The 25,233-nt window shown below is 42.9% G+C and overlaps 5 protein-coding genes across 10 annotated transcripts; all 5 read left to right on the forward strand.

Annotated features, from left to right (window-relative positions):
• The first annotated feature begins 901 nt into the window (after positions 1–901).
• Positions 902–2,278, forward strand: LOC122416784 (uncharacterized). The gene has a single exon (XM_043429828.1). The coding sequence runs from the start codon at positions 902–904 to the stop codon at positions 2,276–2,278; it is 1,377 nt and encodes a 458-aa protein (XP_043285763.1).
• Positions 2,279–2,594: 316 nt separating this feature from the next.
• Positions 2,595–6,354, forward strand: LOC122416959 (microtubule-associated protein 10-like). Its single transcript, XM_043430131.1, has 3 exons — positions 2,595–2,714; positions 2,791–3,101; positions 4,276–6,354. The coding sequence occupies exons 1-3, from the start codon at positions 2,595–2,597 to the stop codon at positions 4,736–4,738; spliced, it is 894 nt and encodes a 297-aa protein (XP_043286066.1). The 3' UTR covers positions 4,739–6,354.
• A 155-nt stretch (positions 6,355–6,509) lies between these two features.
• LOC122416957 (myb-like protein P) lies at positions 6,510–9,858 on the forward strand. Its single transcript, XM_043430128.1, has 5 exons — positions 6,510–6,880; positions 7,190–7,300; positions 7,560–7,790; positions 7,875–8,132; positions 8,585–9,858. Exons 1-5 carry the CDS (start codon positions 6,773–6,775, stop codon positions 9,782–9,784), a joined length of 1,908 nt encoding a protein of 635 aa, XP_043286063.1. The 5' UTR covers positions 6,510–6,772; the 3' UTR covers positions 9,785–9,858.
• Positions 9,859–9,955: 97 nt separating this feature from the next.
• LOC122416960 (uncharacterized protein KIAA1143 homolog) lies at positions 9,956–11,387 on the forward strand. Its single transcript, XM_043430132.1, has 3 exons — positions 9,956–10,491; positions 10,949–11,081; positions 11,152–11,387. Exons 1-3 carry the CDS (start codon positions 10,381–10,383, stop codon positions 11,307–11,309), a joined length of 402 nt encoding a protein of 133 aa, XP_043286067.1. The 5' UTR covers positions 9,956–10,380; the 3' UTR covers positions 11,310–11,387.
• A 573-nt stretch (positions 11,388–11,960) lies between these two features.
• On the forward strand, positions 11,961–25,149 carry MEP-1. 6 transcript variants are annotated; one of them, XM_043430743.1, is made up of 9 exons: positions 11,961–12,166; positions 16,657–16,739; positions 16,832–19,381; positions 19,853–19,941; positions 20,140–20,283; positions 21,006–21,179; positions 21,456–21,578; positions 21,668–21,772; positions 22,186–25,149. In XM_043430743.1, the coding sequence occupies exons 2-9, from the start codon at positions 16,676–16,678 to the stop codon at positions 22,492–22,494; spliced, it is 3,558 nt and encodes a 1,185-aa protein (XP_043286678.1). In that variant the 5' UTR covers positions 11,961–12,166; positions 16,657–16,675; the 3' UTR covers positions 22,495–25,149. The 6 variants fall into 6 exon arrangements, with proteins under 6 accessions (XP_043286678.1, XP_043286676.1, XP_043286681.1 ...); XM_043430741.1 differs by lacking the exon at positions 11,961–12,166 and adding an exon at positions 13,513–13,922; XM_043430745.1 differs by lacking the exon at positions 11,961–12,166 and adding an exon at positions 13,978–14,190.
• Positions 25,150–25,233: the final 84 nt, after the last annotated feature.

Genomic DNA, 25,233 nt, shown 5'->3' on the forward strand with positions numbered 1-25,233 from the left:
AAATTCACGGTGAAACTTGAAACGGTGTAAGTGTAAAAAAAGCTGTGTTCATTTTTCGGTGTAAAAATAACACCAACCATTTAACACCGAACTAATTCGGTGTTATTTTCCGATTTGACAATCCATGGTGTTGAAATAATAAGTATATAACATTTTTCTCGTTATGGTGTTATTTTAACACCATGGAGGTGTCATTTAAACACCGCTTCATTGTGTCTTCACCAATTTCAAAAGTTGACTTTACACCGGATGTTTGTTACAAATATTTCTGAGGTGTTATTAATTTTACACGACATTATGGTAACTGCTTTTTGTTTGCTATTATGTACAATCGAAAAGATACATCAGTTATTGAATGTCATTGAACAACAAAGTTCCCTCAAGGTCATGCGCACGAATAACTATACCTTTCCCTTCTTCAACACTCTTCTCCGATGAAAAAAAACTGAAAATTGTCGATGAAATGATTCGAAATTTTGGCCGGGTAAGAAGAAAAAGGATTGAAAAATAAATAAAATAAAGAAAATAGTAAAAAAGGTAAAACGATTTTCGAATGAAACAAAAGATCGAAGGGTCGGGGGGACGATTGGAAATATGGGACGAGACAAAGTCGCGCGTCGAGTGAAATGTCAAAATTTTAGGTTACCGCGAGCGGAAAATCGTCCCAGCAAGCAGACTGGTCATGGGTAAATCAACGTCGCTGCAAAATGTTGTCCTAAAGTCGGCGGATAATCGGGTTTAAAAAATCAGTAGAAAATCGTCGTTGGTGGTCGGAGTTTGGAGAAAAAATCGCGTGAAATATCTCGATGGATTGACCTCGCGAAAAATCCTTTAGTAAAATTCTCAAGTGCAAGGTTGAAAAAGTATTGGGAAGAGTTTGGAGGGGAGGAAAGGCTCGGAGATGTCGCTGATCGAGCCGACCGACACGTTCGGGAACAGGGAGCCTCCCCCGAAGGAGGAGAACGAGCAGTATTTGTTCCTGTTGGAGTTTTTCGTGTACGAGGTCCGGGGCGAGAGACTCGGCAAGCTGAACAGCATGTTTTTCGTCCCGACGCGGGTGCGCTTGAAGTTCCTGAAGTTCGACGACGAGGAAATGTCGGTGACGCCGGTGGACTTGATGTTCGAGCCGCAGTCGGGGATCGCCGATTACGCGGAGACGTTCAACTCCGGCCGATCGGTCATGTTCGCCATCGAGCGGGCCTCGGTGCTCGATAAAGTGATGGATTTCACGTTGAGCTTGACGGTGGAAAAGAAAATGCCGAAGGACATGAGGCCCGACGTGCTGGTGGGCCGGGCCGAGGTCGACATGAGCAAACACTTCGCGGCCCTGAGGAAGGAAATGTTGCAATGCAGCCAAACGAATTATCCGCCCCCGAAGGAGTTCGAGGGGACGGTGGAGCTCCGGGACGACGGCAGGGTCACCGGGAGCCTCGGCATCTACGTCAGAATTTCCGGCTTCGGTCAGTCGATCGTCACGGAGATCGAGACGCCGAAAAACCGGCCGGAAGCGAGCTCCTACGTCTTCAAAAGTCTCGACAAGGACGACAAGCAATTGGCCTACGATTGTCGCTTAATCGACCCCGAGAAAATGGACTTTTGCAAAGATTCCGAGGGGGAGCGAAAGACCTGCCAGATCTGTATGCCGCAGCGACTGGACTGCTCGCCCTGCGAGGTCCCCGGCGGCGCCGGGAGGCGGCCGCAGGCCCCCCCGCCCGACGAGGAAACCGGCCCGGCGGCCAACGAGACTCTGAAATCGCTTTTGCACGGAAAAATCTTCACGCGGCCCTGGGACCCGGTCGCAGGATCGCAACCCGCGCCGTTCCCGAGCCACCGACTTCACCGAGGCCGCGAACAAGTCGCACACTCGAAACTGCCGATCCAATCGAGCCGCGGCCCCCCCGAACCCTGCGGCAAGGCCGTCGTCCTCAAAGTCTCCGGCCTCCTCGACGTCGAAGACGCCGATGGACGCCGGAAAAACCCAACCGTCACTCTCCAGTCGCGCTCCATGGAGCACGACCCGGACCCCGAGCACGATATTTTCATCCTCAGAATCGGCAAAAAAGGCCTCGTCGGAGCTGGCGAAAAATCAGACATTCAACTCGAAATGCGCACCCCCAAGGGCCCCGAGAGGCGACCGCCCGTCCGATACGAAACTCGCGAAATGCAAACCGACGAATACGACGAACCTCCGGCCCCTGGCCAGCACTCCCGCTTGAGCAGGTCCAAAAAATCCAAATCCGCCAAGAAGAAAAACAAGAAAAAGAAGAAGAAGAAATGAACCGAACTGCGAAAGATCGACTGGAATCCTCCGATTTTCAAAAAATCATAAAAACATCAAAGGCCTTCGAACCGAGGGAAAAAACGGTGAAGAAGCATCCACCGATGGGCTCCAAAATTTTTATCAATAATCTCGATTTCGTGAACCGCGCCCGAGAGCGTTGCTGCGAGATTCGTTGTTTTGTGTTGTTCCGAACGGCGTGAAGTAGCTCGCGGCTTTTGTAAACGTCAAAATTGTTAGTCGTGTGATTGATCCCGAGCGAATTTATTATAAATAAATAAACATAGAAAAAGTGTAAATAAAATTTTGTGAAAAAATGGGGGACGGGGAGCAGCAGCTTTTTCTGGCCGAATTTCTCGTCGACAATGTTAATATTCCATCGATTCGTGCGATGTTCACAGAAATGCTTCCAGTCACGACATGCGTCTCCTTTCAGGTATTATTCCCTGCCGGCAAATAAGCCGATTACAGAATCGAGGCTAAAGCGAATTCCCTCCCCGATTTAAAAACAGATTTTGAACCTGCCGCCGATCAATGTTTACCAAGATTGCGACTCGGACGGTTGTGCGTGCGCCAGCGACAGACAAATTTTCAAAAAAGGCAAATCTTGCCTGTTCGCCCTGCCCTCCGTCGCCCTCGAAAAACCTCTCGGATCGTTCCCCGTCAATATGTCCGTCTACAAAAAATTACCGCCCGGAGTTTTGCCCGATGTCATGATCATCGGCTCCCATCAGATCGAGATCAAAGATCTCGTCAACGAAATGTTGAATCGACACGTTTTCAAAATTGGAAATCCTTGCAAAACGTTGAGAGACACTTTCAAGTAATTCTTTCATTACAATTTCATTCCGCTCCGCGAGAATTTTCGTAAACCTCACTTTTCCACTTCTCAAAACATCTTTCCCCACGTGGACTTTTCTCGTCTCAATTCTTTACGGAATGTGGCTTTGTTGAACGCCGAAACTAAGAAAATCGTGGAGATTCCACGATCCCAGCGTCTTCGGAAAACGCTTCGCGGTGGAAGCAACATTTTTCTCGTTTTTCCAACTCTAAAACATCGTACATTAAAATTGATTTAATAAAAACATAATTTCTCGCATCGTACGAGAGGCTTTATTCGATTTGCACGAGAATTTACATTCTCCTTGGTAAATCCTAAAAAATTTCGCGTCAATTTTCAGTGTTGGTGCGTTAACGTTAATTCGCGACGAAGCGACGATCGAAGCTGCAAACATCGGACCGAATTCGAGTCGCTCAAGTCCCTTTGAGGGCTACGAACAGTTTGAACGTTGAAATTTACGTGTTTTTTGTTTATTTCATGAATAAAAATTGATCGGACGGATTTGAATAAAGCCTCGTCCACATATTTTCCATCCTCCTGGAAAAAGCGTGTAAAAAAAACTTTTTTTCATGGTTTTTGTGCAACGGTGCGTTGGAAATGGCGCCCCTTGGATCGGCGTTGGCAGAGCAGATCTCAAAAATGGAGCATCCCAGGACAAAAACCCAAAAAGATTGGCTCACGACGGAGGCAATTTTCAAAACATCGTTTACAACAAAAGTCGCGACCGTTTGAAGAAAAAGTCACAATTTTTGTGGATTTCTCAGTTGAAAATTCTTTATAGAAATAAAAAGAAAAATAATTTATCAAAAAAGGGTTGCGTCGTCCTGAAAGCATGCGCTTTCCCTACAAAATGCGGCTCGAATCGAGTCCCTGGGATGAGAAAACTCTTTCCGTTTACCTGTCATTTTCAACGCGCCATTGTACAAACATACGCCATTAAAAAAATAAGAGAATAAAAATTTTCCGGTACTTCTGAGTATGAAAAAGAGGTGTGCAAGGTTTTATGTAAATCCATCCAAAGAATTTCGATTTATGAAAGAAATAAAAGAACGTCAAAAAAAATAAAAAATTAAAAAAATAAAAATAAAAATTTATTAAAAATATAAAATAAATTTGAGTTAGTAAAAAATTCGTTGCTTTTTGTGTTTTCTCGAAGGCTGACGACGGCGACCGGTCAAAGGGTCGGCGAGGTGACGGTTTTCATAAGAATGTCGTGTTTCGGGGAGAAGATAGTGACCCAGTTTCAAATACCGCACAACCAGAAGCCGTATTTGTTCAAAGGTGCGGAAAACAGTCCGGTGTTCCAGTGCAAGAGGATCCCCTCGACGCTGGAGGAGGAAGTTGCATCGGCGAGGTGCAACTGCGAGGAACCGGGTGAGGAAGCGCGGGAGATTCGGAGCGGTGAGAGGAGAGCTGGGAAAACGTGTTGCCCGGCGCCGCCGCCGGTCCCGCCGACGACTCGGCAAGCTTCCGTGTCCGAGTTCCATCAAGGGAGGCCCTGCTGTCCCTCGAGCCAGGGTGAAAAATGCCCTTCGGCGCTGGCATCGTCTCCGGGAGGAAAAAAAATTCGATCTCAAATCGGGCGAGTAGATGAATGTTGCTGTTCGATAAAAGAGTGAAAAAACCATCGTCGAGGAAGCGGCGGCACGCGAGGAAACGGGGTCGGGAATTCGTCGAAATTAGTCGTAAATCTTCGAGGATGAAAAAATATTTTGGAAGAAAAAGGCGGAACAGCTGATAAGGAGCGACGTCGCGAACTCTGCGCCGCAATCGCCAAGGTTATCGTCTGTCAAAACGAGAAATAAAATAAAACGATTTTTAATGCAATCCAAGTGTTTTCGTCGCGAAACACGATCGTGGATTTATCGCCGTGCGCAAATTTTTCCTCGCGCTTCAAGGGCCCAGAGAATAAAAATGTTTGTAAACAGATCGACACGGAATTGGGACTCTGGGGGATTCTCGCTCGCCGCGAATATGAATGGACGCTCGCGCTTCACCTCGCTCCCACTCCGCAGTCCCGGGTTCGTTTGTAAAAATATACTAGCGCGACGTTCCTCGCTCCGTAGGCCGCGCTCCTTGCGAGCACGTTTTGTTCTCGTCGCCTTGCACGCACGAAAATGCGCCACGCTCCGGCTAATACGTATTTGCGCATACGCGGTCGGAAGACTCTCCTCGCGAAGAGCTGTCTCACGCTGCCACCGACTCGGAGGCTCGAAGGGGGTGAGAAATCCGGCGTTTCATTATTCAACGCGTTCTCGAACGCCTGCTGCACTTGTTCAACGATCTTTTTCTCCGCTCGCCTCTCTCGGCAAGTTTCACCATTTTATTTCCATTATTTACGCTAATCGATGAATCGACAAAACTGGCAACAAATTTTCACCTCGGAACTTTCGTTTTGCTCGCCCATCCAACGGTCTTCGACCCGAAATATTTTCCCAAATTTATCTCCTCGTGGGCAAATTACGAGTCGTAATGGGCCACTGAGTAACGCTGCTTAATTACAAATTTACGATATTCGTTGAGTCGTTAAGACTCTAATCGTTTATTCATGAAAAGAAACGAAATTCACTTTGTATATAATTAGACGAAACGTCTAATTATCGTGTCATTATTTTTACGACGGTTTAATGCTTCACGAAAGTATTCGTGAAGAACGTTTGGAGAGATTTCGAGTTGGATAAATTGGCCCCTGATGGAAAACTGGTGATATGAATTTTTGTAAAAATGTTGGAAGAATTGCAGAGAGAAAAGAAAAAATATTCCTACAATTTCTGTGGAACCTCAGGACTGAGACTGTCGAACTGTGTTATAAATTCTTCCTACAAAAATGTGACGAATTATGAGCAGATAGCGAGGAAAAATGGAAAAATAGTGAAACTTCAAAAAAATAGTGCAACGATTTTGAAAGGAGGTCGAAAAAATACGAAATGACAAATGACCCAAAAAATAGGCATTTTTTCGTACGAGAATTCGTGGTAAAAAATATTGGAAATGCATCTGAAATTTAGGTCGAGTATTGCGACGAAAAAGCTGTCAAAATTGTCGTTGATCCCCGAAAATTCGATGATACAGAGTCGGAAAAAAATGATGCTGAAAAAATGGTTCAGAAGTTTGAAAGAAATTTGAAAAAATTTGTTCGGAAAGTAATCTTCGTTTGGTGCTATATAAATGTAGAAAACGACGGGAATTCGTTGGAACGTTATTGCGCCGACTCTCCGATCACTGATAAAACGAGCCTCGGGCTTGCGTGCAAGTAGAATTGAAGGGAGGGGGTTGTCAGGGGTTGTAGACCGATATTGTCGCGCCTGCGTGGCATCGACCCCTCTTTCAAGGGTCTAGACAACCCTCATCCTCTTTCGTTCCATCGTGTTCTGGCACGACACGTCATGCGCTCTCTCTCTCTCGCTCCCGTTGTTACCGTAGTCGGGACAATAATGTAGGCTACAAGTGCGAGAGGATTCTCTCGGCAGAACGGGATGCATTTTTATATTTTTTTCTCCTCATTCGGCCTCGCGAAAACGGTGCTGAGTAGTTACAAAACGTCTGAATTATCGTAGAATCTTACAACGAAATAAAGAGATTGAAGGAGTGAGGAAAAAAGAGGATTTCGTTAAATGGCCTAGAAAAGTGAATGGTGAAAATATTCAGTCGTGATGAACAATTCGCCGCAAAACTCGGATGTCCAAGTCGCCAATCGACGCGCAGCTGCTGGAACTTCCGAAAACAGCGATGACGAGGACTGGAGTGGACTTGTCGAATGTGTAAATAACAATTATTTTTCCAAAACTAACTTTCTGTCCATGCTTTTTTATGCGGAGCTTCATTTTTCTGGCCAGTGACATTTTTCTTTTTTATCGCACGATAATGCAACGTGCTTTTTACATCGAATTGAAGAAACTTGGAAAATTAGTGTCGACTATTTTTTTCAACGTCTAAAGACTCACCTTTTGAGATTTTTAAGTTAAAGTGGAAAATTCATAATGCACAAGCTTCGTTGAAAGGAACCTAACGATTACGAGGTGTGCGATTGACAACGCTTTAAACAAAAAAAACGCCGTTTTGTGTTCCAGGCTGTTTTGGAAAGATCGAAATCTGATCGCGTGACTAGAGCCGATGAAGATCGACGACGCCGCACAATAATAGTCGAGAAAAAAAATGGCACTTACGGTTTCACCCTACAGGTACGAGAGAGCAAAACGAAATTCTCGAAGCAAATATCAAGGCATGCGATTTGAAAAAACCAAAGCAATAAAAGTCAATATTCCTGGATGCGATTATTTTGTTCCGAAACTTCTAACCTCTATCGCGGGGTTCGAGTCTACTCTCCGTCTCGTATCGATGCAATTGAATAAGTGTCGAAAAACTGTAATTTTCTCCGATTATTAATGCCCGTGAACTCGGAAAATAATGAATAAAATAAAAATGAAAAAAATTCTGCAGAGTTATGGAATTCATTACAAGAGGGAACAAGAAATCGAGATGGTCACGTACGTGGATTACGTGGAATATGACGGGCCGGCGTTCAAGGCTGGGATGCGAGAGGGCGACGTGATTCTTTCGATAAATGGCCACGAGATGGACCGCGCTGACCACAAGACATTGGTCAATTTCATAAAGAATTGTGACGCGCGAATGCGAATGGTAGTTTCGTTCGAAGATTGCGTGAGAAAGGTGAAAAAAATAATGGAGAATTCCTAATTCCAAACTTCCGACATAACCTCCATTTTGCCCGGTTAAATAATAGCCAAATTTCAGGTTGAGTTGCATATGCGTTATATCGAATTGCAACGAGCCTTGCAATCTCGTCTGGCTGAATTGGAAAGATTGTGCGAAAGGGAGAGGTCGATTTTATTGGGAAAATGGAAGACGCACTCCCTGCCGGCGAGAAAACGAACTCCGACTGGAATAATGACCAATCCCAGCCAACCGTCGCCCTCTTCAAGCTTCAATTCGTCGACCGTTCAGTGCTGTCGTCCAGCGACATCTACCGAGCATCTTTTACTTTACAGTGTTGTAAGTTCGTTTCTGTTCAACGATTTTCGTCAACGAAACAAATTTTTATTCCACAGCTCGAGAAACTTTTATCCTTTCATCAAGTTTTTATGTTCGTCAAATGCGTGACCTTTCCGTAGACCAATCTTCTCGTTATCGAAAAACAATGCGAACGGTGCATAACTGGAGCGTCGTTTTCGATGTCGTACATGTCACGTTACGTTCGAAAAAAAATGAGACCGTTGAGATCAGGGATTCCAATAGTTAAACAAACGAGTTTGAAAACTTTGTTCGAGCACAATATTACGGTACATCGACAGTGAAATAAAATGGAGCCTCGAACTCTTGCAACGATCGATTCTCAGAAATAAGATTTGTGAAAAGATAATTAGTATTCGTGTTATGAAATTTTCGTGAAATTACAAAAATCAATGATTCAGAATGGAAGTTGTCTAAAACGTGAAAAATTTCAGTACGCGGACGGTCGTCCTTGTCTGATACCTCGGAACGCGGCGTGTTTGGTGGCGGTAGGGCCGCCGCGTTCGCGTAGCGACCACCACCATTTTTTATCGAAATCATCGAACGAGACATCGTCGATATCTTCGCGGCACAGTTATCACCAAGCGAACGGATTGTCGACCCCGGCGAAGTCGAATAAAACGGGCCACAAGTCGTTGCAGTCGTCGTGTTCTGTCGGCAACGCCGATATTCACGCGCAAGCTTTGCAGCAGCAACAGCAGCAGCAGCAGAGTTTGTGCGTTGCTTGTATATCGAGCGCTCACAGGCGGAGAGACCAAACGGACGGGGCGAGTTTGGACGTTTACGATTTGGCGAGTCCCTGCTGCGATCCTAATTGCGTGCCAAGCAGACGACGGAGAGAAAAACAGAGACGAGCTCGGAACGAACAGCAGAATCAACATCAACAACACCATCTTGCACAACAACAGCAACAGCAGCAGCAACAGCAGCAGCAACCACAAACAACACAACACCAATCGCACAACTGTTCCCGAGCTTCGGGTCACAGTCTCCACTCGATAACGAGCAGCGAAATGTCAACAGCTGCGGAGAGCGTAGCCTCGTGTTCGACGTCTTTGAGCACGGACACACTTTATTGGGATCCAAACGTGCACCAGCGTCCGCCGGCTTGTCTGCAGTACGCAAAGCCCAAATCCTGGGATAATTTAACAACGAAAGCTTTCGGAGGTTATGGTTTCGGTTACGGTTACCTCGACACGGGAACCGCGAAGACGCACAGTGCCGAGCGTCCGGGAAAGAATTCTCACGCGAGAGCCAAAACTCCAACGGGCGGAACATCGCAGCGCCGAAATCCCGGGAACGCAACGATTTACCCGACGAATTCAGGCGCTTCGAGCGGCCCGAGGCACTTCCAACCTACCAAATCGACCGAAAGCTTGCTCGCTCAGAACCCTTACAATCAAACCGATCACGCACCCGACGCTAGCCTCAGCTGCGAATGCCTCGACAGCACCACCTCGAGATTCGTACAGAAAATCGACAAACACGATTCCAAGAGACAAGGAGACAATCCTAACAACTACAACAATTCTACGAACTCTCATGCACAGGCGAACAACGCGAGACACCGCAGATCCAGCCACTCCGATGGCAAACTCAGGGCCTCTAACAATTCCGAGGTTACTCGGTTGTGAGACGCTTCACTTATCGGCCCAAATTTGTAACGCAGTTGTCTGCTTATTGGAATAAATTGTGTACTTCGTTGTAATTGTTGTTGTTATTTAATGAAAAACGTCAAACCTTTACAGACACAAGGCGCATCGGGACGATCCAGTGCCTCGGTATATTCCACATTTTTGAACGGCAAAACTATCGTCAAAGGTTATTGTCACTCGATCGAATTTTAGTTTTCCGAAAACTAGAAAGTCTGAGCTTACAATTTACAGAAAACAAATTTATGTCTGTGATAATTAGAAGTGCTCGCATTATTCTGGAAAGTTAGTGTCTCGTCGGGGTTAAAATTGCTCGAGAAACGTGCGAGGAATCGGGTGCAAAGTTCTAAAACTACGGTATACGGAAGCGGAAGTTTCGTCGTGTTTCAATAATAAAAGTAGGGAGGGAGAAACGGTTCGAACAATCGCCGCGAGAGGGGCGCGCTCGAATTATGTCCTTCGTGTATTTTCTCGCCTCAACGCGTCTTCCCAGCAGCGTCACTTCTAACCATATGTTTTTCACGCTGTGGCTTTTACGCGGCAAAAAATTGCTCTGAATAGCACTGAAAGTGAGAGAAATGTCGAGAAAAAAGCACAGCATTGCGTATATCAAACCGGACGAGCCGAAATTTCTGAGGGAATTGAAACTCCAGGCAGGATTCAAAGAGGGTCCGACGATCGACACGAAGGTAAAAATTTATAGTTTATCCGAGACGCGAGAGCGAAACGTCGGGTTGTTTGCGGCGTGCTCTCGGGGCGCAGTGAAGGGGAAAAGAACGCGACGCGCAGCGATTAGACCGCGAGCTTTGGACATCTGTCGGATAAAACGCGAACTACGTAGCCGCGTTTCCGCTAAATTTAAATCATAACACTTCAAATGCTTCTATTGTTTCCTAATGAAATTGTGTCTCTAAAAATTATTTGGGGTTTGATGAGGTTAGCGAGTGTCGCGATGATTGGGAAGTCGTCATCAATTGCATCAAATCTACATAAATTATTAACAAGTCATAAATCAATATAAAATAGCTACAAATCTAAAAACAAGTTTACTGCCGCGTTCTAAAAGTGAAAATTTATCAAAAATAAACCTTTTGAACTCCGTATTCACTGGACTGTTTTTTTTTTTTTTTTTTTTCTCGAATAAAGCGTGAGGAGCTTCCGGAAGCGGAGGACGAGGACAGGAACGATTTGAACGAGGAGGAGCCTGTGGTGGTGGTGCTGAAAGAAGGGGATTTGACTGCGGAAGAAGCGGAAGCGATAAAGAAACAAAAGGACGAAGGTACGAACTCGTGTTCCGTGCAGAAAAAAAATACGAAGTGGCCATTACGTGTGATTTTAAATGATTACAGAGGAAGCGAGTGCAAAAGCGGACTTGTCGAAGCGGGTGATATTCAAGAAAAAAGAGTCCGAAAGCAGCGTCGTTGACGAGCCTGCGACAAAAAAGTCGAAAAAGACGAAACAAAAAAAAGCTTTGCTGTCGTTCGACGAGGATGAGGAGGACGACTAGTCATTAACCTATCCATTTTAACGTGTAAAAAAATTGAAAAACACTGTTTATTCTTGTAAATAAATACCATTTTTTCAACCCTTGCTATTCATTCGTGAACACGGAAAAAAGTGAATAACGGCTCGGGCAATAAGGCAGATGAGGGATGGAAAGCGTCGTAACGGGCAAGCGGCGGTGATTTTGTTTATGATTGTTGCAAACTGCAAACTACGCAGCCCCTTCCTTCCCGACATAGAGCAGAAGGACGGCAGGGAGAGGGAGGGGGCCAGGAGGGAAGATTTTCCTTACGATTGGCTGAGCGGAAACTTAAGGAGAGGCAAAAAACATCACGTGATCATCGTCAAAAGAAGCACGAGAATGTATATCTACGTTGCTCTCCTTCCCTCTCTCTCATTCTATAACTCTATAAGCCATGGTCCCTTTAACATTAAAAAGCCTTCTCGGCGTGTATAGTATATACGTCATGAAAATTCGTTTAGTCACGTGACTCACGGGACTCCTCGTTGGGAGATACGCCATCTTGGGCAGTTTTGCTAGTTAACTGCACACGGGAGGTAAGGAGGATTTCGTGACGTAGCTTTCTCCTCCCTCTCTCCCTCTCTCATTTATTTATTACTGTACAAAAAATCACGTTCCAAGCAATCAGTCATCGATTGGGTGAAAAATCCTATGGACCCCCTTAAACTCTCGAGCTCGTAGAAATCGTTCGTTTCTACTTTTTTTTATTGTCAATTAATAAGTGCTCTGTGAATTTTACGCGCATCAGTGATTGTTTAAATAACCGCGCGCGACAAAGTCGCCGAGACGAATAAAACGAGCTCGGCAAGTTCTCTCTGCTCTCGTCTGCGTTCGCGTGGGTTAGTCGTTTGCAAAGATCCTTGTTCCGCTGTTGTTTCTATACTCTACACTTTCAACCATATATGTCACGTCCCTCTCTTTCTCTGCTTGAGCCAGATGATTTCGTATGCTCGACTTGTGTCTCTCGCGTTGATTATCCCGTGCTTCGAGTCTATATATGTGTATAAACATGCAAAAACGTATTTATATACATATATATATATGCGAACGAGGCAGCTGTTCGACTACTCGCGAACCAGCTAGTCCATTATTACATGCAGTCTCGCTCAGTCTTTCCACACTCGAAAAATGGCGGGAGAGCATTCCAACGATTGTCGTTGAAGAGGGATAAAAAACGCACGCTGCCGCCACATTCGCTACTTCGAACACGTGTTTTTGACCGGCCTATCAATTTTTACGATCTTCCAAAATTTATTCCTTTTTTCGTACTTTCCGATGCATGTTTGCCTCGGAGGTGTGACAGGGTCGTGTAGTTGACACTTTTCTTCACTGCTCAGCCCCCTTGCATTATTTCTTCACGACTTTTTTTTTTTATTTACACTGACAAATTGATTTTTTCGAGGGTTCTGAAGTCAAATTCAGTTGAAACAATTGCCTGGAAGATGTTGGAGGAATAAACTTTGAATTCATACATGAAGATTCGCGGTCAGGATCGTGATACTTGACAGTGCAGATTAGTCGAATTTTCTTACTTATTTTTCAAAGTTTTCCGATTTCAAACAATTGTTCCAACTCTTTTCGATCTCTTCGGTTTTCGGCGACTTTTCATTTGGTTTACGACGTTTTAAGGTTATGCAGTAATTTGTGGAAACGCAACTTTTACTTTATATCCAACTGAAGTTTTTTAAACTTGAATTGATTTTCGGAATATTCTAATTGAACTTCTGATGTTCCAAATTTTTCGAGAATACACGTATTCTACTAACTCGAGTTTGGTAGGGGGAATATAATGTTCCAATCGTTCATCAACTCCCCAAATCAATAAGTCATCGGGAGTATTACTGTTCTGCGATTATACAAAAGACGAATTAATACTTTCGCGGAATCGATTTAAAAAGTTAATTAAAAAAAACTGACAAACGAGGAATAATTTTTGATTTGTGATGAGGTAATAATATGATTTCATTGCAAACGCAGTTGCAAGAACTTTGACACCCTCTCCCCTCGCACCCCCGAAAGAGGTGTAATACACAATTTATTATTTTTATCGCCGGCCCTGGCGAAGGAGGATTTTTTGTTGAGCGAATCGTCCCGATCGTTGCTGCCATCTGCCGGCTTAACTTCAACTACGAATGTTCGCTATTTACAGGTTTTTTTTGCGTCTCCCCGCTGGTCCCTTGCCCCTTGCCCCGTTGCCCGTACCGCCGCCGCCACCGCCGCTGCCGCAGCCGCGTGAACAAGACCGAGTGTGCCGAGTGTGCGAGAGCATCGTCTTCGTGTCGTGTTCGTTTTGCCGCATTTCGTCACGTCTGGTTTATTGCAAAATCGTGTTAATTGAATTCGACGAGTAGCGAAAAAAAAAAGAAACAAAAACAAAAGTTCGCGTACTCGCGAGATACATTCTGTGTAGCGTGTTTCCCTCGTGGGTGAGAAAGGAAAAATGCGGTGGTGTTTTCGGAAGACCGTCTCCTAAAAAGGGGGGCGAAAATTATCGAAGAAAAAGCCGAAACGAATTCTCTACGAGTGGATTTTCCTACCGTCTGGCTCGTTCGGTGAGAAAACCGCGAACGAGAGTGCGCGATACAAACCGTGGAGGTGAGGTTTTCATCGAGGGGTTTCTCCTCCTTTTTTTTTTGACAGAACGAAAGAGTGAAGGAAGGGAGAAAACGAATTCACTTTTGTAACGTCCCTTGTGCCTTTGTAACGGTGCTACGAAATATTATAACCGGAAACACCGGTGTTGTGATCTCATTCCACCCACAAATGCATCGCGATGTTTTAAAAAGTACCGCATCATTTAATACATATGTTTCGCGAGTGTTTTCAATTCGTGCTTAAACCCCAAAACACCGAAATATTTCCGGTAATTTTTTTGTTCAAACACACAGTGCAATGTTATCGTGATTCAGAAAGTTTTCGGTTCAAATGAAATTCATGCATTTCCGGGAAAACCCCATATTATTTTCTCTACTCGCTCTAATTTTCACCCCTGCCCCCATGACAACGGAGCCCGATCAACAATTTGACAAAATTTCGTTCCTCGGAAAGTTAGACCGGTGTTCTCCCTTAGCATTTTGTGGCTGAACGATTAAGTTTTGTGGTGCAGAATTCAGGAAACTGGGATTCTCATTTCGAGTCCTCGTTATCGGGTCGTAGGTCGTGGCACGATTCTCCACATCGCGTCTCTTTCTCTTCTCATCCCTCTTTCCCCGCCTTGCACTTATTTCGTGAGCATACATGCACATTGAAACACACATACTTCGCCGTCGGGCTTTTACGCGTGCGTAAACATAGTTCCTTTTTCTAGAAGATTAGGAAGACGAAAAGTCTCTACCCCCAAGTGCACAAATTCCCTAAATCGAAACATGGAAAACCATTAAAGTGCCCAACAAGTTTCATCAACGAGTGAATTGGATTTTTCTACAATAATATTGAGTATTATTTGTGCTGTTTCGATGAAGAAAATGCTGTAAAAGACTGTTGACATTTCCTCTCTAGGGAATTTCGAATCTAGTTAATCCTCCTTCCTTTTCGCGCTTGGGAGTTTGAAAGTCGCGCATGGCGGGAATTTCAAATATAAAAATATTGGAACGTACGAGCACGTGACTTTGAAAGAGCAAAATACAATTTACGATCAACCGTTTGCAATTTATTGACTATTATTGTTTTGATTACGGATTTGCTTAAGAATTAGAAGTCCACGAGTAGCGGCTTTTTTGAAAATACTTATGGTTGAAAAGCGCTTCGAGATGAGGCGGGAATTTGGAATATTAGAACACATCGTGTTTGGGGCTGAAAGAACTGCGATGCACGCAATTATCAAACTTGCATTGAATTATGGTGATTATGAAAAAAAAAAAAAAAGAAAAAAATACTCTACGGGCTCTAGCACGTGTGTGCAGATGTGGCGAGAGAGAGAATAGCAGTGTTATTTAGTGTATGCGTGTTTGTTTCGTTGGTAGTGGTGTAGGAGTAGTAGGTCGTAGGTTGGCCCGAAGGTTCGAGGAGAGAGAGACGCGCGAGTCTCTCCCCCTCCCACGATTGTCTTTGGCTGTCTGTTACATTGGTTTGCTATCTCTGTCGCACTTTCGGTTGCGACTTTGGCTGGCTGAGGGTTCGTATGGTAGTTTTGCGGCTCTTGCGGTACCCGATGTCCCGATGTTGCTCCGTGGTCCTCGTCGACGCGAACGCGAAATAAGTTTGCGACAGGTTGAGCCACACGGAGGAGCAACGTCGTCGACGTAGCGCGAGAGGAACCACGAGATTCCAAAAAAAAAAAAAAAAAAATTATTCAAAAAGGCACAAGAAAAGAGAGCTCGAAGGGGCAAAATATAAATCAGTGCTCGTTGATTGAAGAAAGGCGTTAGTGTGGTACGTGAAAAAGCAGAGTGCACGCGACTTTGCACACTCTTTTAGTGCATGTAGCGAAGGAGAGAGAGAGAGAAAGAGTTTTAGTGATAGAGAGAGAGAGAGGAGAGGGGAAACGCAGGGATTGGAAGAGAGGGGGGAGAGCGAGAGAGAGCAAAGGGGAAAGGAAGAGGGAAGGAGGAGAGCGCGAGCAAAAGCGCTCTGCCCGCCAGAGCGTCTGTGTGTGATCCTGGACCCTGAAAGCTTTTTTAGTGACACGTAAGGAATACTTTGCACGCGTCAATTCAAAATTTAAGGTTTTCATTCTCCGTTAGTGTCGCAGGATATCGCTGACCCTTGTGTTTCCGATCGCTCATGGTGCTCTCCGACGTTTTATTTGTTTTTTTCTTTCGTGATTTCTGCCTCTTCCTTTTTTTTGGTACGAAGAGTTTTATTGGTTATGGGACGACGACGAAGACGATGTCGATGGTGATGAGTGCGAGTGAGAACGAGACTCAGGCGCGCGCGCGCGCGCTCTCCCATTCGCGTGTACTCCGTGTATTTTCTCTCTCTCTCTCTCTCTCGTTCTCCCCGCTACCCCCTGCGCTCCCGCTCTCTACCCGCGCCCCCGTGTGTGCATCTGTGTGAAATTCTGCAGCGCCATTTTGGAAAAATTCTGCCTATTATTTCTGTAACGCGATATATATAGAAAGATTTTTAACAATCATCTATTACCGAAATTTGAATCGGAAAGAATCGGGACTTTAACGTCAGACGCTTTCAGGGGGATGCGCGTCCTATGAAAACGAAACTGCTGCATTTTTTTCTTGCAACTTTTCTTTTTAGGCCACCTGACGTTTCTGTTATTCGCTGCCCTTTTTTCCGTTTTGTCTATTCCTCTCCTCTCCTTTCATTTTCATCATAATAGCGAGCTGACGTTCGTTTTCTTATTCTTTTTTCTTCTGTTTCGATGAAAACTCAGGTACAATCGCAGTGGCCCCATGGAAGGCACATCGGAAGAGGCTCTGGTCAAGGACCCCGTCGCGGATGATACTTTAGTCAGAGGTAAAAATAAGCAGGCTCTGCTTATTTTTCAATCAAATTGGCAGTTACTTTTTCAGATTGCGCTTATTCCCTTTGCTTTTATTTTCCCGTAGACATTATTGCGAACGGAGTGAACGGACTTTTGGAGAATCACACCGAAGACATGGGGGAATCGAGCGGAGGGAGCGAAAGAGGAGACGAGGATAATAAGAAGGACGAAGAGGAGGAAGACGGAGAGGAAGAAGAGCGGAGAGAAGACAATGCGAACCTGGAGGCTGAAGAGATCGACTCGCAGCACAAAGAATCCTCGAATGCTGCTCCCGAAGAGCCAGTTTCCGATGGCGAGAGAGAAGAGGAGGAAGAAGTTGATGCATCGCGAGAGTCCAAGGTTTCTGAGTGTTCGGAGGGTGCTGATGAAAAAATGGGCAGCGAAGCTTCTCCCAAAAGTCATAGAAATGAGGAGGAAGAGGAGGAGGAGGAGGAGGAGGAAATGGTGCAGGATGAACACGAGCCAGAGGCTCTGAACGAGGCACAGGACGGTTACAAGAGCAACGACGCGATGGAGGTCGACGCACACTCGGACAATTCAGACGTTGAGTGTCTGGACGAGAACGAGACCGAAATGCAAGAGGCTGTAACGGATCGTAACGAAATAAAGAACGTTTCGATAAGCAGCGCTGGTAGCGACGTCCAGCCGATCTACGACAGCACGGAAAACCTGGATGATAATAAAATGGAAACTTCGGGTGAAGGAAAAATGTGTGAAGAGAACGGGAGCAGTCTAGGCAGTCCGGAGGTCGAAATAATGGACAATTTAAAGAGCAACGGCCACAACTCTTCCTCGGAAACTCAACGTAGCAGTAAAGACACACCGAAGACTAAAAAACCCCGGAAACAAATCGACCTGAGCGGTATTACGCCAAGAAGAAGTTCCCGGAATATAAAACGCACGAGTTACATCGAAAAAGAACCGGAAGAGGTCGAAGATGGCTCGTCCGATATCGAAGAAATAAAACCGGAAGATCCACTCGCTTGCATCGTCGATTCGAGCAAAGATAAAGAAAATTCGAAACTCAAATCACCTATCAGAAGCAGCAAAACTACCATTGTTGTCAGCGACACCAAAAGATTGGTAGAAATCGCCGCCGGCAGTAAATCCTCCAAAGGAGGCAAGAAAGAACCGACTCTAGTTATAATAGATACCAATTCTATACTGTCCGGCAGAGGCGGTGTTCCCGTAAGCAGTAGCGGCTCCATGAGCGCTTACGCCAAATCCTCATCGTCGTCGTCCTCCTCCTCCTCCTCATCCTCCCATCCTCATCATCATCAGCATCATCATCATCATCATCATCATCAACAACAACAACAGCAACATCATCAGCTTCATTCACACGCAGTGACAAGTTCAAGCGCTTTTTCCGTAATGCCCGTCGGCCACACTCAAACTATTTATCCAAATATGAGAACTACCATCACTCCTGTACCAATGTCATCCTCAAGGTCATCGTCCCATCAATCATCCTCTCCCAAAGTCAATATCCCGCTGCCACAATCGTCATTGCCACAACAGATACTTCCGACTCTAACCGATGATATGTTTGTCGTGGAGGCGCCCTCCTTCATCGTTCCCTACGTGTATGAGAAACCCCCGGTAAAACCGCTCAAAGATTTCGTCGGTAAACTCGGCAAGAGTATCGCCGACTTCGAGAAAGAGGAACAGGAGGAGCGCAAGAGAAAGAAAAAACTGCGAGAAGAAGCGAAGAAAAAAGGCGAATTGGAAGAGAATGATGGAGAACTCGGTAAAAGCGAGGACGACGACGAAAGCGAGGACGAATCTAGCAACAAAAATAAAGACGATACCGCCGACGCTGACATAGTCGACCTCACCGAAAAACCCAACGACGACAAAAACCCCGAGGACAAAACAAAATCGCCGACTTACTTTGATTTACCTCTCGGCAAATTTTTCATGCAAATCGGTGTTAATCTCGTGCAGGAATTCGTACAAACCGATTTGCTGAGAACTCAAAAACGCAAACAGGGTAAACATGGTACAGCCTCCGCCGAAACACAAATAGCCATTAATTCGCTGATTAAGAATCTAGAATTTAGCAAAGAGAATAACGAACCATTCCACTTGGATATGAAAAAATGTGAATTTTGTAGTTTTAAAACGGAATCGGCACTCGTAATGCAGCATCATCTCGAAACACCACACATGCGTAACTACGCCTACAAATGTAATTTTTGTCCTCTCGAAGTACGAAGCCCTCACGACATACTCTTCCACATGGAAGCCGAGCACAATACCCGGGGAAGATTGGAACGCGGACCTGCTTTCCATCAATGTCCTAATTGTCCTTTCGAGGACAATCAAAAGGGCAAATTGACCCGACACATTTTAGCTTGCGCCAAGAAATTCAGGCCCGAACGCAACCTCGAACCTGCCACCGATTGGGAACCACCCGCCAAAATTCCTAGACTTCATCGACCTCGACAAGTCGCTCCCGTCAATGCTAACGCCCTTGCAATCGCTATGAACGCCAAAGGCACACAACCGCTATTACCAAAATTACTTCCGGCACCTCTCGTGGGACGGGGCAGAGGACGACCTCCCATGCAACCCAGATACAGCGACATGAAATCGTTACGACCCGGCTCTGGTACGAATAATCAACCATTCTTTTCATTTTTTCATTTTTATTCGAAATTTCATCACATTATTTCGCATCTAAATGCAAATTCAATGTTGAGTGTTCGTCTTGGGCGATAAATGGTTTAATTATACGTTAGTAGAATAGGGGTGAACGAATTTTGATATACCGCTCGACTCGAATCTCAAATAAGAACTTGGATAAATCTGCATCGTTGGAATGCAGTGGATTTCATTTCCAACAATCTTTAAAATCGATCAATTTCAGACTCTGGAAATACATACGAAAACTTGCCATTACATGAAAAATAGATTTTTTTCTGTTTCACCAATGCAGACATTGATGAAAGCACCCATGGCAATCATAGGAAATAAATCTGAAGATAAAAACGAATAATTTGTTCAAACATCCAAATATTCTTGAAACCAATGAAATTATTCTTTAAAAATGTTGAAATAATTATATTTTTTAAAATTGCAGACAACGTCGCGAGTATGATTTATCGTCCAACGTCATCGGGACTTCTCGTTCCAACATCGTACCAATTTGGCACTAACCAAATATTCCAGGTAATTGAAAAGCCGCGAAAAATAGCGGAGCGTGAATGATGGAGAATGTATGAAAGCGTAGACCAAGAAAAAAATGCATTTTTCGAATGACATTGAACGTTAAAAATCGCGAGATTCGCGATAGTCATTTTTTCCTCCTTTTTTTTTTGAATTTGAAATGGGTCGCTAGAATTTGTGATAAAGGAACATGTGGAACAGGTGGTGGGTAGTTCTGGGACTGTCACGTCAGGAGTGACGGCGGTGAGTAGTGGTAGCTCCGGCAGTTCTGGTCGACCCACACCCATCGCCCTTGTATCCAACACAAACGACTCCCAATCTAGATTCTCCTCTTCATCGTCACAGGTAATTCGATGTCCTGGGGTGATGCGAAAATAAAGTACAAAAAACCACGCTGCTTGTACTCGTTTCTCACTATTATTGCATGATAGTTTCAATTAATGATTTTCATTAATGTTTTCTTGAATTTATTAAAACGATTAACCTCGTGACAATTTGCGGAAGTGAAAATAGTTCGATGAGTTCACTATTTCCTAGCTCCTGAATTTCAATTCGATTTTGTTTAATATTAAAGATGGTTCTTGAGTGCGATTTTTGCAAAATTTCCTTCGATTCCCCAGCTCATAGGAGAATTTCACTGAACACGAAAATTCATTAGTTATCTGCAATCGTTATCTGCAGAGTTGAAAATATTGATCGTATTTTTTTTTCTTTTTTATACGTGCGTTATCCATGCAGCGAAGCATTGGTTGAAGAGGGTTAGGGAAAATCGATATAAATTGGCTTGTAAAAAATTCATCGCAGTCAAAATGTGATTTATGGGCTTTAAATTCGCGCTATTGAAACGCTCTCTTTAAAAAAAAGAGTTGAGCTTTGAAACTGTTTTTCTTCGAGTTCGATGGCTTGGAAGATTGTTTGAGAGAGACATTGTGTATAAATTTTAATTTGCGTATCTGAAACAAACACCCGTCACTAAGTGTCTTAACATCCCCCCCCCCCCCCCCATGTGTCTAAGAAATGATCTATTCGTCATGAAGTAAAAAAACTGTTCATTTATTAATTTTCAGAATACCTCGAGTCAGAAAAATCCAGCGGCGAAATTACTGAGTCAACCGAGTATATCGATAACTCCTTTGCCGAGAACCCCGTCTCAAACACCGATTTCCGGTTCTGGCTCGTCGACGAAACCAGGCGGAAAAAATACTTTTGTTATTTGTGAAATTTGCGACGGTTACATAAAGGTATAATTCATTTTTTCGTCACTATTTTCCTCTTATTCACCTTTCAATTTGTTTGAACTTGTTTCATTTTTTTTCATTGATGTTCTATTTTTAAACTGCGTCCTTTTGTAAGAGGAAATTTTATGATTTTTAAGATTTTTTATGACTTATCGCTATGACTGTTCTTTTATTACTATTCACTGCTCAATGCACGTATGGAATTGGTGGATATAAATAGAACGCAAAATTGCAACTGGGAATAATTCATCAAGGATTACGTTTGAATTTCATTTACAGGATCTCGAACAATTACGAAATCACATGCAATGGATACACAAAGTAAAAATACATCCAAAGATGATTTACAACAGACCTCCATTGAACTGCCAGAAGTGTCAATTTCGATTTTTCACTGATCAGGTGAGCGGATCGTTACACGAACTTGGATATTTCACAATCAAACATTTATTGCTCTATAAAACTAATGAATTTACATTTTCTTGCAACAGGGCTTAGAGAGACATTTACTGGGATCTCATGGACTCGTTACGTCGAGTATGCAGGAAGCTGCAAACAAGGGAAAAGACGCAGGGCGTTGTCCGGCTTGTGGCAGGGTAAGAAAAATCACAGGATCGAATATTGTTCATTTACCTCCATTTTTCAATCTTCTATTGCGTTTCATTTTTTCTTCTACTCGCTAACAAAGAGTGAGTTTTCACCATAAAAAAGGACGTTGGGGAAAAGTTCGTAGCTACAAACAAGAATTGGCTGATGTCTAGCTCTCATTGAATTCATTGAATTGAAACTTTGAAATAAATTTTATTAATGTTTGCTTTAAAAAAATACAGTTTTTCAATGTTCCACTGACGTTCATACCAAAAATTTCTCAAGCTTTCATCCAACTTGTAGAATTTCATGAAATTCATAACATTTTTCATACATAGTTCAATAAATTTCGATTTATAATATCAAATGAATGAAAAAAATTGTATTCTACTTAAAAATAAAAAATGAATTGAAAATGCAGGTTTATCAGTGGAAGTTACTGAATCACGTAGCGCGGGATCACGGGATGACGCTGAAGCCGGCGCATTTATCGTACAAGTGTACAGTATGTACAGCGACGTTCGGTATGTACAAGCAGTTTGAGAATCACGTGTACTCGGCGCACAGTGTAGTGGCGAAGAAAGTAATGGACAAGAAAAACACGCCGTCGTCGCCGTCATCGAGATCGAACGATTCATTGTTGAAGCCTTTGAAGATAAACGACGAGATAACGATTATTCCACAGCCGGCAAAGTCGTCGAACAGAAGTTCTCAAGGTAGAGGAAAATAGCAAACATCTGCGGAGTGATCACTCGTGTATCTCATTTTTAATAAATCACAATTTAATTATAACGAACGAATAAACAGAGACAACAAAAAAAAACAAATAATAACACAAATGGAAAAGGAAAATAGAAAACGATAAACGAAAACGAAAGAAATGATTATATATGACGTTTCGCCCTTTGAAATAGAAACGTGGAAATGAGGAAGAAATTGAATATAAAGAAGCAAAAAAAAAACAAAACCAACTAAAACGTGTTTTTTCGAAGTACAACCGCGTCGATCCTTTTTAATGCGCGGTTGTGTTGAACTGCGCGCCTCGGAAATCGCGTACCGTGCCGTGTACATGTGTATGCATATTATCCTTAAGAAAAATAATGAAACACAAAGACACGTACACACACACACATACAGAAACAAAAAGTGAGAGAAAGAGAGAGAGTGAGACAGAGAGAATTCTTGAGATTCTTGAAAGGGGGATGCGAAATCGACAAACCAAGAATAATTCACGAGAAATAAAGTCTGTGGGTCGAAAATTTGAGCATACAAAAAAATCGGATCATTGTACTCATTTTATGAAAGAAGAGAAAGCATAACATTAGAAATAAAATTAAAAAAAAACATAACAAGTAAACGGAGAAAAAACTGAGAAAAGGAAAGAAAACGAAACGACACGTAAAAAACACATTCGACATGAACATACCCAACTAACACATACACGCGTACACACATTCATACACACAAGCACACACTAGTTGACTGCGTAATAATATTCCATCAATGATTATACCGATATATTTATTTAAGAATTTTTATTGTTGTTATCGGACATACATAAAATAGATTGTAAAAACAAACAAACAAAAAAAGAAAAAAAGAACATTAAAGGGTGGCCTTCAGTATGATTCCTTGGTTGATCCTGAACACGCGTATTAAATCCTCATCCGTTAGAAGAAAAGAAAAACGAAGTAAGCAACAAATACAAACAGGACTAAAAATGTACGTTTATCGCGGATCCTTGATCGGGCCGGTGTAGAGAAACAAGCAAAAATCATTTTCTTACTTTTCTTTCTTTCTTTCTTTCTTTCTCTTTCGTTATTTCGTTCGCTAGATTATTTTGACGGTTCGTCGAATTATAAGAGAGCAAATTTATTTATGGGGAACGATTTCGCTCATTGAGGCATACCGTGTAAAAAACGTCGATATGGGAAAGAATTCAACACACGCGTTGATTCAATAATGGTGAAAGTAACGGTGAATTTTCGTTAATTCAGACGACGCCGTTCGCCCTAGTGTCGTGAATATATATAAATATATATAGACAAATATATATATATATATATATATAAATATAATATACACGAGACTTGAATAAAATGCACGATTAAATGCGAAAGTGGCCCCAAAATTTCGAAAAAAATTTCTCGGACGACGAAAAAGCGATGAATTTTACAGTTTGTCATTTTTTTCTCCTCCCCCTCCCCCATTTGTGCAACGATCATATTTTTCTAACGCTCATTAAATTAAAGAAAAAGAAAAAGAAAAACGAAGGGAAATCACTCCGAGACGATTGATCTCTCGCGGTGCGCGCGTAAAAAAAAAATTAAAAAAGAAAAATAAGAAGGAAAAAAATTAATAAAGTACGTGATGACGACTGACCCTCCATGCGGATTAATTTATGAGAAAGCGAAAAGAATAATCGTAGGGTCGAACGGAAACTGTAAATTGTATCTATTACCATAAGTTGGACTTGTCAGCCCCCCCCCCCCCTCCCTACCTTTTCCCCGCCCGTGTTCCTCTTTCCTGCGTCCCTCCACAAATTGTAATAAAAACAAACACGAGAAAAAAAAAACGAATCACAAAAATATCCATTTTTATTTTTGCGCTCTATTAAGAAAGAACAAAAATGTACATTAACATAGGGTATAATATAAACGAATATATCAATAAAATAAAAATAAAATGAAATAAAGAAAAAAAAACAAAAAACAAAAAAAAAACAAATGATAGAATGGCACATTGATTCGCGAGTGTTGTATAAGTTTTTATTTTTCTTTCATTCTTATTCTTTCTCTCCTCTTTGAAACGGAAGATAATATGAATGTTTGAGCAAAAAAGACGGAAATTTTGTTTTTTTCTTGATATATTTTCGAGATGACATTTCGTTAGATGCGTTTGTATAGTTAGTGGAAAAATAAGGTATGAAGAATCGAGTCCAAGGGGTGCAAACGCCTTTTCGCGCTCGATCGCTGTAGTTTTTCATCATCGATCATTTATTTTTTACATTTCCTTTCTACAGTGGGAAAATAAGTATGACTTTTCGAATATTAATACGTGTACAAGAAATGATAAACGAAGCCGCTTCAACGCGGCGATAAGGGAGATGCGTTTTTACTCCTTCACCGCTGTATCGTACTGATTTTCGTCCAGTTACGTATATACACGTATTTAAGGAGAAAATCAGTTTCGAGGCATGGAAAATAAATAAAAGAACAAACGAGGTGGATAAATCCGAGAGCATTCATAGACATAAAATTACAGGAGTATATTAGTTTACTGTAATAATTTGTACAATATTATAATGATACACAAAAAGAAGGAGAAGAAGAAGAAGAAGAAAAAAAAAATAGTTATTGCGTAAATAAAGTGTACCAACATTGTATACGATTTTAATATTCGTGAAAATTTACCTTTTCACATTTTTGACGTCACGATCAACGTAGTCACTTTCAAAAGGTTTTCAGAA

Source organism: Venturia canescens, chromosome 10 (genome assembly GCF_019457755.1).
Source record: "Venturia canescens isolate UGA chromosome 10, ASM1945775v1, whole genome shotgun sequence".
NCBI lineage: Eukaryota > Metazoa > Arthropoda > Insecta > Hymenoptera > Ichneumonidae > Venturia > Venturia canescens.

Coding starts and splice junctions, on each gene's coding strand:
- LOC122416959 (XM_043430131.1), top strand. CDS start 2,595: ATGGGGGACGGGGAGCAGCAGCTTTTTCTGGCCGAATTTCTCGTCGAC. Junction 2,715..2,790: donor CGACATGCGTCTCCTTTCAG/GTATTATTCCCT, acceptor ATTTAAAAACAG/ATTTTGAACCTGCCGCCGAT. Junction 3,102..4,275: donor ACGTTGAGAGACACTTTCAA/GTAATTCTTTCA, acceptor GTTTTCTCGAAG/GCTGACGACGGCGACCGGTC.
- LOC122416957 (XM_043430128.1), top strand. CDS start 6,773: ATGAACAATTCGCCGCAAAACTCGGATGTCCAAGTCGCCAATCGACGC. Junction 7,301..7,559: donor CTTACGGTTTCACCCTACAG/GTACGAGAGAGC, acceptor AAAATTCTGCAG/AGTTATGGAATTCATTACAA. Junction 8,133..8,584: donor ATCTTTTACTTTACAGTGTT/GTAAGTTCGTTT, acceptor GAAAAATTTCAG/TACGCGGACGGTCGTCCTTG.
- LOC122416960 (XM_043430132.1), top strand. CDS start 10,381: ATGTCGAGAAAAAAGCACAGCATTGCGTATATCAAACCGGACGAGCCG. Junction 10,492..10,948: donor GTCCGACGATCGACACGAAG/GTAAAAATTTAT, acceptor TCTCGAATAAAG/CGTGAGGAGCTTCCGGAAGC. Junction 11,082..11,151: donor AAAGAAACAAAAGGACGAAG/GTACGAACTCGT, acceptor AAATGATTACAG/AGGAAGCGAGTGCAAAAGCG.
- MEP-1 (XM_043430743.1), top strand. CDS start 16,676: ATGGAAGGCACATCGGAAGAGGCTCTGGTCAAGGACCCCGTCGCGGAT. Junction 19,942..20,139: donor GCACTAACCAAATATTCCAG/GTAATTGAAAAG, acceptor CATGTGGAACAG/GTGGTGGGTAGTTCTGGGAC. Junction 20,284..21,005: donor TCTCCTCTTCATCGTCACAG/GTAATTCGATGT, acceptor ATTAATTTTCAG/AATACCTCGAGTCAGAAAAA.
- LOC122416784 (XM_043429828.1), top strand. CDS start 902: ATGTCGCTGATCGAGCCGACCGACACGTTCGGGAACAGGGAGCCTCCC.